General features: G+C 37.9%; 1 protein-coding gene across 1 annotated transcript; it reads right to left on the reverse strand.

Moving 5' to 3' along the window:
- Positions 1 to 4,875: 4,875 nt before the first annotated feature.
- Positions 4,876 to 11,851, reverse strand: LOC121372172 (probable E3 ubiquitin-protein ligase ARI1). The gene is made up of 4 exons (XM_041498454.1): positions 11,620 to 11,851; positions 9,755 to 9,836; positions 7,607 to 7,879; positions 4,876 to 5,860 (listed from the first exon to the last, which is right to left on the reverse strand). Exons 1-4 carry the CDS (start codon positions 11,686 to 11,688, stop codon positions 5,229 to 5,231), a joined length of 1,056 nt encoding a protein of 351 aa, XP_041354388.1. The 5' UTR covers positions 11,689 to 11,851; the 3' UTR covers positions 4,876 to 5,228.
- Between the last annotated feature and the right edge of the window lie 210 nt (positions 11,852 to 12,061).

The raw sequence follows: 12,061 nt of genomic DNA on the forward strand, positions 1-12,061 counted from the left end.
CACAATTTGACACTGATATTTTGCTGTGGCAATTATGCTAGCTTAAACTGAACAAGTGTGCGGAAAGCTCGTCGCAAGGTTGTAAAAAGGTTCCAAATACTGGCCTAAACTGAACAAGCTTGCGGGAAGCTCGTCGCATAAATGTGAGTGTGTTGGTTGTAAAAAAAATTAGTTTCATCTGGGCTAAACATGTATGCACTTTTATTTCATCTAGTACCACTGTGTCAAGTAGCCTTGTGCTTGGAACCTGTATAGTGTACCTGTAAAAAAAGTACTCAACTTTTTGTGCGAAACTAGGGGTGTTGTAAAAAACACATCTGGTTATACCGAAAATGAGCCATGAAAGGTACCATTTTCTTCAGTTAATACTTTGAGGTAGGGGTTGTAGTACTGATATTTATGGGTCATAGTTTGGTTGATATATTGCATATGGTGTTTTTAAACACAAACGTTAACATGGTCGCCTATGGGATTTTATTTGGTATAGTACAACCTTTAATAAGCTTGCAATATTTTTTTGGGAATGCTACTTTCAAGTTTTAATTTCTGAACGTCTACAGGTCACGACGTAACCAATTTGTGATTCACATTAATTTAATTTTGCGTAACCGACATGCTAACAGAACGGCGGTTCGCGTGAAATAGTGTGCCCTGTAATAACCTTGAATTAAACAATGTACCAATTTAGTCATTCCATATTACTTCACTTAATATTTTAATAAACACTTTTTGGACTACAAATGCAAGTGTGTTAGTTGTTGACACATGAATGCATTTATATAACATCTTCAGTGCTAAAAAATAAAATCAAAAAAAAAAAATCAACTGAATGTTAATAGAAACATCAATTTTCTGTTTTAGGTGCAGATGTGGAAATTGTGTAGCTATGGCTTCTTCAATGTCTGGTCGCTTATAGTTGGAACATAGAAAACTGGGAAAGTTAGAGGAAATTTCTGTTGGATTTGATATCACTCCTATCACACAGCATGGTCATCAGTTTGTCGGTTTACCCGGTAATAAAAATATTGTCTATAATACTTACATGCTCATGTGTCCATTTATGATTAGTCACATTTATTTTTCTTTCTAAGAAGATAAATGATACATTTTTATGATGTTGAAAATAATCTATATATAGCCTTTACGTACCCCAGTGGTAAAGCATTCGCTTGATGCATGGTCAGTTTGGGATCGATCCTCGTCTGGTCCATTGGGCTATTTCGCGTTCCAGCCAATGCCCCATGACTGGTATATCAAAGGTTGTGGTATGTGTTATCCTGTCTTGTATGGTGCATATAAAAGATCCCTTGCTAGTAATGGAAAAAAATGTAGCAGGTTTCCTCTCTAATACTATGTAAAAATAATTACCAAATGTTTGACATCCAGTAGTCGATAAGTAATAATCAAAGCGCTCTAGTGGTGCCGTTAAACAAAAACATACTTTAATTAATTTTGAAAATGTTAGCTATTTTCAAGTGTCCTAAATGTGGGTTGTATTCTTGTGTTTGTGTGTATGTGGTGGGGGGGGGGGGGTACAAGTCAGAGACAAGTTGTTCAAAGCACATGGTTTGATGGGGTAGGGCGTGCTCCCGTGGCTGCAGGGACGGCGCATGGTCGTACCACTTTTCAAAGGCAGTTTTGTGGGTATGTTATATCTGTGAAAATGTCCTTCATAATTGAATTTGAAAGAAGAGTCTCCATTTTGTATTTTTACACTGCCGCCCCTGTACTTGTACCCTCCCTCCCTCCATCCGCTCCTCCCTCTCTCTCTCTCTCTCTCTCTCTCTCTCTCTCTCTCTCTCTCTCTCTCTCTCTGTGTGTGTGTGTGTGTTTGTGTGTTTGTGTGTATGTGTGTGTGATTGTGTGTCCAACTTGTAACTCGCCCTTTTGAGCTCTAGTTTAGCTGGTGCTCGTAATGGTTTCTTGTTTGCTTTATCATACGTAATCGTTATACTTGTGCCGGTGGAGATACAGGCTTGGAACAGATACGTTTAAACAAAAAGTTTATGTGTCGTAGGCCTACTTATCGACCACCTTAAATAATTATCGTAATCCCCAGGGATGAAGTGGTCACTGCAGATCCTATCCCATCGTGACGGTCAATTCCATTACGCAAAAAAATAGTCCATCCATACAATTCAATTCACTGGAATAACATTTTCGCATTTAAAAAAAACAACAAAAAAAACAAAAACGCGTTCCAAATCAAGTGTGTGAAAGCCTGTGCTTAATTAATTAATTAAATTTAATTTTAACGCTTTCATAGTATGTCGCATTCACAGGGTCACGCGACTTTTCATTGCGAATATATTAAAAACGGGTAAAAATAATTTGGAATTTGTTTTATTGATACTTCATATATATTGTATACGTAGATACCAAACTATAATGAATTATGTTTTCGACAAGCCTGAACCTTTAAGAAAGTACAGCGTATGTTCGTTAGAGGCGTCGAATTTCTTGTGTAGCGGTGTGTGTGCGTGTGCGTGTGTGTGTGTGTAAGAGACCACAAATAATGTTTCTTAGCAGACGTGCAGAAAGTGCTCGCTCGCCAAACGCGAGTTAAAATTCTGACGGACTAGTTAAAAAATGCAACAATTACTATGGGGTGTATACTACCAAATCAAATCCCATAGACGACAATAGTAACACATGTGGCTAAAACTCCTACCTGCAGCGTATCAATCGACATAAACGCCACGGATATAAATACTACCACCCCTCACCCTTAATGTGAATCAGAAAAAATGGGGGTCAAACTGCTTATTTCTGAGATAACGAGTAGCGTCTATGACTACCCTAGTTCCGCACAAAATTTGAGTACTTATTTTTACAGGTACCCCAAACATGTTTCAAGCACAAGGCTACTTGATACAATGGTACTAGATGAAATAAAATTGCATACATTTTTTTGCCCAGATGAAACTTTTTGTTTTTTTACAACCAACACATATTTATCACGAATCACAGGACTTGTGGTGTTCACTTCTCTATCAAACGTTGGAGTGCACCTCGAACTTTAACCCCACCGGAAGTTATTTGGTTTAGTACTACCTATAGTCCGTCCCACGGGAAACGCTTTTTTTTTCATATTATTGAATTTACTACAAGTTATTAAATTCTGAGCAGATTGATTTGTAGATTGCACACACAATTAGTATATTTTTGTTATTTCCAAAACACTTTTGCTTTTCTTCTTACATCAAACAAACTGAAATTATTTACAACAAAAACACGTTTATAGAATGATGAGACGGACTATAGTTGAACTAGTCCAACGGGCGATCGTCTTTTTTTTCTCTGACTGACTGTAATTTTCCATCGAATTCGCGGCCATGCTAGAATTTAAAACCATTCAACTGTTCAGAATGATGACGAAATACGTAATACATGTATAGCATTGACAATAGATGACTTCGAAGTTCCGAACTGCGCATGCGGAATAAGACCAATATGTAATCAATGTTCTCTAGTGGTGTTTAAAGAAAACAAACTTCTTATATAAACATAGTCACCTATCGTAAATAGGTTGCTTTTTATTATTATTATTTTTTTTTTTTTAAAACTAATATTTGACCTATGGGTCTAAATGTTTCACCGAACACTGGCGTAGGAAGCGGAGGGGGGAGGGGGGGGGGCAAGGGGCATGTGCCCCCCCCACTTTTCAGATATTTTGTTTGCTTTATAATAGTGTAAATTTAAAAGCCACTGTATTGTATTCCATACATTCGACTTGTTTTCCCTCCATGTCCCATAACCCTATAATGTAACCGGCGAAAAGCATATGGAAAAATGAGATAAAAAAAAAAAAAAAAAAAAAAAAAAAAAAATATATATATATATATATATTTAAGAATTGTCTGTTATTTCTTTTACGCTCATCGGGGTATGAACAAAACGAATCATCCGTAAACTGTATGAATCGGCGAAGCCGTTCTCACATAAGTTTGCGGATGATTTTTTTTTTTTCATACCCAGATGAACGTAAACGAAATAACAGACAATACTTATAATTAAATTTGAAACATACTTATATTAAAAGTTCATATTTTATTTTGTTTGGTTAAGACAATAACGCTCAGTAAGACAAATTACCAATATAAAATAACGTCATCAGGTATGACGTTCCCTGACTACGTATTTTTTACATTCACCGGGAAATAAAAGAAAGAAAGAAATGTTTTATTTAACGACGCACTCAACACATTTTATTTACCGTTATATGGCGTCAGATATATGGTTGAGCACCACACAGATATTGAGAGAGGAAAGCCGCTGTCGCCACTTGATGGGCTACTCTTTTCGATCAGCAGCAAGGGATCTTTTATATGCACCATCCCACAGACAGGGTAGTACATACCTCGGCCTTTGATATACCAGTCGTGGTGCACTGGCTGGAACGAGAAATAGCCCAGTGGGCCCACTGACGAGGATCGATACCACACCGACCGCGCGCTGTACCACTGGGCTACGTCCTCACCGGGAAATGAACAAACTCCCGTTGCTACGACTGGACCAATGGGATGACGTTATATTATAATGAATGCAACGGACATTTAATTATAATTAATAGAGAGTGCTGTTCCTTGCACGGGTACTCGAGTCCTGTGAATGTAAAAACGTTACACAATAACCTGATAATAATATTATTATACTAACATAGCTTAAAGGTAATATACAACAGCACAATAATTTGTAATTTTATTTTATTTTCATCAAGCTTGCGTACACTCGTATCTTAATACAAAAGAAGTCAAATAACTTTAAAAAAACAACAACGAAACGAAACATTAAAATAACCGACATCCCCCCCATCCACCCACCAAAACGGCCCCACCTAGCAACAATAGGAGAAAAGACCCCCCCCCCCCTCCCCCAAACAAACACACCCACAACGAATACAGCCTCACTACTACTAATTCAATTCGATGGTTTTAAGGTGAGCGAATTAACAGATGTACAAATAATTAGAACGAATAATTAGGAATGTCAAAATAGACAAAACAAACTAAACAAAAGCTGCAGCAATTTCTTTTATATTATTCCATTACTACTTAGAAATGTGACATACATTACGTATATGAAAAATACCAGATATAGATTTAACTCTTAAGAAACTACTTCTTGGATCGCAGCAATGCAACAATAGGCGTGTGAACCACGTGGGTAATAGCCACTGGCATTAGCTTTAGTTAGGCAGATGAAGCTGAAGATATAGCTATGAACTCTTAAGAAGCAGAAACTACTTCTTGGATCGCAGCAATGCAACAAGTGACGTGGGAACCACGTGGGAAACTGCCATTGGCATTAGCTTTAGTTAGGCAGATGAAGCAGAATGTCTGCCCACACGGACAGATGATCTGTCTGCAGGCCTCCACGTGTTCTATGAGCGTCCAGCAGGCGGGGCACGCACGGCGTGATGGACAGCTGGCAACACCGTCCACGGTTTTCTTCGGGGCGTCGCGCAGGATCCTTTGACGGGGATCTTCTCCGGGGCAGTCGCTGTTTCCGCAAGTCCCATTCCCCGTCCACGTATGCAGACACGACCAGCAGAATTCATACCGGCTTCCATCTCTGGAGCACCACGGGCACAGCACACGGCGGTCGGTACTCTTCTTCCTTTCACAGACAGAGTGGCATCCAGGACATTCCTGAACACTGAAGGTTTTGCGCGTGTAGTTCTCACAGAGTTTGGATTCAAACTCGGTGATTTCTTCTGCAGTCAAAGATACCAGGCGACGGACTAAGAAGAATGGCCACCTTTCACCGCACTTTCCATTACTGTCTATATACGGACAGACGAATTGGGACTGTCCACCATCAAGAAGACTTTGGCAATATGATTTTAAGGATTCAGGGCCTGTTAAAAAAAGGTAAAAGAAAATGTTTATAAAACAGGTACTGGTCCAGACTGTAAAAACACAAATACTAAAGTATATGTAATAACTTGTCCATAATGTCATTTAATCGTTTTTATATCATTAGTTAGTAAATACCAATACTGTTACAAGTATATAAATTGGCACTGGAAGAGTTAAAAGTTTCTTTTGTTTAACGACACCACTAGAGTACATTAATTAATCATCAGGCTATTGGATGTCAAACATTTGCTAGTTCTGACTCTGTCATCAGTCTGTGTGGTCCTTGACCATATGTCCGACGCCATATAACCGTAAATAAAATGTGTTGAGTACGTCGTTAAATAAACTATTTCCTTCTTTTTCTTCTTAGTCATCAGAGGAAACCTGCTACATTGGCACTGGATGAAGTCAGCCACTGGGCAAATTAGGGAATACAGGATGAGAAATGTTTTATGGTAGACATTAAAATGTTCTTCTTAGTCATCAGAGGAAACCTGCTACATTGGCACTGGATGAAGTCAGCCACTGGGCAAATTAGGGATTCCAGGAAGAGAAATGTTTTATGGTAGACATTAAAATGTTCTTCTTAGTCATCAGAGGAAACCTGCTACATTGGCACTGGATGAAGTCAGCCACTGGGCAAATTAGGGATTCCAGGAAGAGAAATGTTTTATGGTAGACGTTAAAATGTTCTTCTTAGTCATCAGAGGAAACCTGCTACATTGGCACTGGATGAAGTCAGCCACTGGGCAAATTAGGGATTCCAGAAAGAGAAATGTTTTATGGTAGACGTTAAAATGTTCTTCTTAGTCATCAGAGGAAACCTGCTACATTGGCACTGGATGAAGTCAGCCACTGGGCAAATTAGGGATTCCAGGAAGAGAAATGTTTTATGGTAGACGTTAAAATGTTCTTCTTAGTCATCAGAGGAAACCTGCTACATTGGCACTGGATGAAGTCAGCCACTGGGCAAATTAGGGAATACAGGATGAGAAATGTTTTATGGTAGACATTAAAATGTTCTTCTTAGTCATCAGAGGAAACCTGCTACATTGGCACTGGATGAAGTCAGCCACTGGGCAAATTAGGGATTCCAGGAAGAGAAATGTTTTATGGTAGACATTAAAATGTTCTTCTTAGTCATCAGAGGAAACCTGCTACATTGGCACTGGATGAAGTCAGCCACTGGGCAAATTAGGGATTCCAGGAAGAGAAATGTTTTATGGTAGACGTTAAAATGTTCTTCTTAGTCATCAGAGGAAACCTGCTACATTGGCACTGGATGAAGTCAGCCACTGGGCAAATTAGGGATTCCAGAAAGAGAAATGTTTTATGGTAGACGTTAAAATGTTCTTCTTAGTCATCAGAGGAAACCTGCTACATTGGCACTGGATGAAGTCAGCCACTGGGCAAATTAGGGATTCCAGGAAGAGAAATGTTTTATGGTAGACGTTAAAATGTTCTTCTTAGTCATCAGAGGAAACCTGCTACATTGGCACTGGATGAAGTCAGCCACTGGGCAAATTGGGGATTCCAGGATGAAAAATGTTTTATGGTAGACATTAAAATGTTCTTCTTAGTCATCAGAGGAAACCTGCTACATTGGCACTGGATGAAGTCAGCCACTGGGCAAATTGGGGATTCCAGGATGAAAAATGTTTTATGGTAGACATTAAAATGTTCTAAATTGTCAAAGACTGTAATTAATCTCTTTTCACAAAAACATATAATAATAATATACCTACCAATGCTATGTCCGCAAGACATCTTAATCCGTGGACTGTATGGGTCATCATCCAAAGTGATCATATCCGGGTCGTCTGTGAACGAAACGTCGCAACGTCCTCTCTTTCGTGTATATGTATCGTCTGCGATTTCTTTAATAGGTGGATGGTTTTCGGAGTTTTCTACGAATTCCTTTATAGACCCTTCCAGAAGTAAAACTACATATACTGTGGAACCGTTTGTCATTTCATAATCTGACAAATACTTGCCGCATCCATATTCCAGTCGGCAACCTGAAACACAATCATTTTAGAATATGAATTTAATCATATATAGCCAGTTCCGTACGTATCCCAAATTAGTTGGGGAGGTGGAGAGGAAAATTATCAAGACACAGTAATGTAATATCTTCTGAGGCGCGTGTGCGTGGTTTTTAGTAGGCGGGGGGTCTAGACTGAGACGAGCTACGTTTATAGGGAATGTCGAGTTATGATCCCCCGGAAAAAATATATTGAAAAAAAGAGAAGAAATTGTACTTTATCAGGGAGGGTTTCGACTCCCATAGACCTCCCCTTCACACGCGACTAATTCTCCAGTTGGATAAAAAGGTAACCTCCAGATATACATGACTTCCGCCCCAGATCCAACGACGTCGAGCCCTGACGATGTCGGAAGTTAGACTCATGGTGGCCGTGCGTGAACCTTAAAAAGCACTCTGGGCTCTATACGTGACTCGTTACAACCATTCAGTTAATGCTATCACCTTTACATGGTCAGTTATTCATAGAGGCAGTGTGGGAAATACGAGGATCATATGTACATAAATGCATAAGCGTACGAAACGGGGCGGGAGCAACTCCCCCCGCCCCCCCCTAGTTCTGGAGCAAAATCTAAAATTCAGGCACACATTATATAGATATAGGGGCAAAATGTGCTAACCTGAGACCTTTTTACCATGTATTTCCATCATTTTACCCTCAAAATTAGTTGTAATCCGTGTTAAAATGCGCAGTGATTCGTTTGCAACTCTATATAGATGTTTGGTGGTAATGCTAATATGAATAAATGTTATTATCCAGGTTCGGGCAATATCGTATAATTCAGGCCAAAACCAGCCTGCCCCCCACCCCACCCCTTACAAAAATGGGAGCCCGTACACCTATGCATAAATGCTTATATGGTATTCTATTTTCTAAACCATATCTTGTATGGGACGTAATAATATCTTCTCAGTTTTGTGCTTGGTGTAATGGAAATTTAGTTTAATAGAAAATAAGTAAGCGTAATATAAAATTTAGTTTTCTGAAATGTTTCTCAGCAGTATACCAGCAATAGAAGCTTATTATTTGAAGTGTGCAGCAAATACTTGGAAATATAAACGCCTCCACCACCCAAACAACATATAAACGCCTCCACCACCCCAAAAACAACAATAAACCGCCGTCCCCCCCCCCTACAAAAAAGAAAAAAAAAGAAAACAAGTAAACAACAACAAAACAACAACAACAATAAACAAACCCCAAACAAACAACAACAACAACAACAAAAAACCCACATTCCTCTTTGGTCATTTACTTAATAGATATTGGTGTGTCTGTATGTTGGAAACAGATGTAGGACGGACAACTTGTGTATAGGAGTCGGAGTGTCAACGATTACTACATTGCTTTATTTTAAATCCCAGATGACATCACATGGGTCTTTCTATTTTACATCATTTATTGATCATAACACTCCTTGGTTTTATATCGCTAGTTTTACTTTCGGTTGCGACTACGTGTTGTAATAAGATATTGGGATGTTCCAGAAATAATGACACACGTGGTGTATCGAAAGTACACTTATTAATTTTGACTTGCATTGTTTCTGTATATATTTATTTTATTTAGGCGTAAAAAAAAATTTCATGGAACCTGTCGAAAACAATTCGATACGGTTACCGTACAATAGATTAGCTTTTTCATTTCATTACTTTCAAAAATTAATTCACCAATACGGGTTCAGATAAAATGTTATATACGTATGTAATCGTGTCACCTACATATTACTAAAAATTAAAATAAATCGAAAATAGATTTGTTTTTTTTAGGATCGGCAATTTTTTTTTACAGATAGGGTTTGGTAATAATTTTTGTTTTGCATCGAATTAAATATTTAAAATTTCTTACTGGTATATAAAATCTTCTGATCTTGAATAGGAATTCCATTTATCTTCGATATCTTGTTCAGCAATTCGTCGACAGAGGCATCCTTAATAAGAAAAAAAAAGAAGTTAAAATAAAGTGAAGGAAGTATGTAATATTTTTTAGAGGCGGGATTTAGCCCAGTCGGTAGAACGCCCGCATGATGTAATCAGATCGTAAGATCGAACCCCACTCGATGGACCCACTGGGTTTTCCCCGTTCCAACTAGTGCTCCACGACTGGTGTATCAAAGGCCGTTGTATGTACTGTCATGTCTGTAAGAGAATGCATATAATATATCGCTTGATTCTAATAGGAAGAGTGTAGTGGGTTAATTCTTTTTCTCTTCTTTTTTGTTTTGTTTTGTTTTATTGTGTCTTGTTCACTTCTTTTCAACCCTTTCCCCTTCTTGCCCCCAGAAAAGTAATCCCTAACTACATACTTGATTAATATCTTTAAAATATATGCATTTACAGGCAGTCATAAACAAAACTAAAACAAAGTAGTTAAACAAAACAAATGTTAATTTTATGTAATATTTTAAATTGATACAATTAACTGGAACATTGATTGATAGCTTACATTCCAGTGAATACTCCATTCGTGGTAATGATTTGTTTTACACTTTATTTGAACTAGTTTTAAAACAGGAATAAAATTCTGCAATATCGTATGCATAAGTTATATATTAAAACTTGCACATTTAAAACAATATATCGATTAAAAAACTAATTTTAATTTTATGTAATATTTTAAATTAATACAATTAACTGGAACATTGATTGATAGCTTACACTCCAGTGAATACTCCATTCGTGGTAATCATTTGTTTTACACTTTATTTGAACTAGTTTTAAAACAGGAATAAAATTCTACAATATCGTATGCATAAGTTATATATTACAACATGCACATTAAAAAAAAAAATATCGATTAAAAAACAGTGAATCACACTAAATATGGTTTTTATGTTCTCATTTAATTAGAAGGTACCGTAACCGTTCATATCGATATCTCTAAACATATATATTTCCTCAATAAAGCAAAGTAAAGTTAGTTTTTATTTAACGACGCCACTAGAGCACGTTGATTTTTTATCTTATCATCGGCTATTGGACGTCAAACATATGGTCATTCTGACACTGTTTTTTTTAGAGGAAACCCGCTGTCGCCACATATGCTACTCTTTTACGACAGGCAGCAAGGGATCTTTTATTTGCGCTTCCCACAGGCAGGATAGCACAAACCATGGCCTTTGTTGAACCAGTTATAGATCACTGGTCGGTGCAAGTGCTTTACACCTACCCACTGAGCCTTGCGGAGCACTCACTCAGGGTTTGGAGTCGGTATCTGGATTAAATATCCCATGCATCGACTGAGATCCGAACCCAGTACCTACCAGCCTGTACACCGATAGCCTAACCACACCGCTACCGAGGCCGGTCATTTCCTCAATAAAGTTTCCATCGTTATAATTCGAAATATATATTGGAATAAAACACACACCTGAAAATAACAGTTGTAGATTTGATTTATGCTGAACTCAGAAGTACCCAGAAAAATCTATTTTTGGTCGACAGAACGTCGGGCAATTGTCATATATATAATGTATGTTAGTGAATACTTTGGAATAGGCCCTACTGTGGTTGCTATTTTATTCCAGCTGCATTTCCTCCTCAGTAAAATTCTGCATCCCCCTCTGGTCTAAGTACAAAACAAAAACAACGCAACACTCCCCCCAAAAAACCCCACAACAACAACAAACAAACAGACAAAAAACACACAACAATAATAGGGTACTGAAATGTTTTGTGGATATATTAGTCTTCTGCCCCTGGTTTCATACTGACCTTTTGTATTTGAATTCGTTTTGTTTTCCTCTCTGGTCCTTTCACAAACATATTAAACATGTCGGCCATGACTACGTCTGCACTGCACGTACACTGGAGTCTGATTGTCAACGATTACTGTCGCGTTGTGTTTTTTGTATCTCCACATGACATCACATGGGTCTTTCCATGATACATCATTTGTTGATCATAATACTCCTTGGTTTTATATCGCTAGTTTTACTTTCGGTTGCGACTGCGTGTTGTAATACAGTATTGGGATGTTCTAGAAATAATGACACACGTGGTGTATCGAAAGTAGCCTACATATGATTTTTACGCCCGTTGTTTCTGTGTATCTGTTTTTTAGAAGAAAAAAAAAAGAAGTTTAATCTATCATAAACCTATTGCATGTCGCTGACAGTGGCATCCGTTCACGTCCATCACAGTGCATGTAAAAAAA

This window comes from Gigantopelta aegis, chromosome 4 (assembly GCF_016097555.1).
Source record: "Gigantopelta aegis isolate Gae_Host chromosome 4, Gae_host_genome, whole genome shotgun sequence".
In the NCBI taxonomy this organism is placed as follows: domain Eukaryota; kingdom Metazoa; phylum Mollusca; class Gastropoda; order Neomphalida; family Peltospiridae; genus Gigantopelta; species Gigantopelta aegis.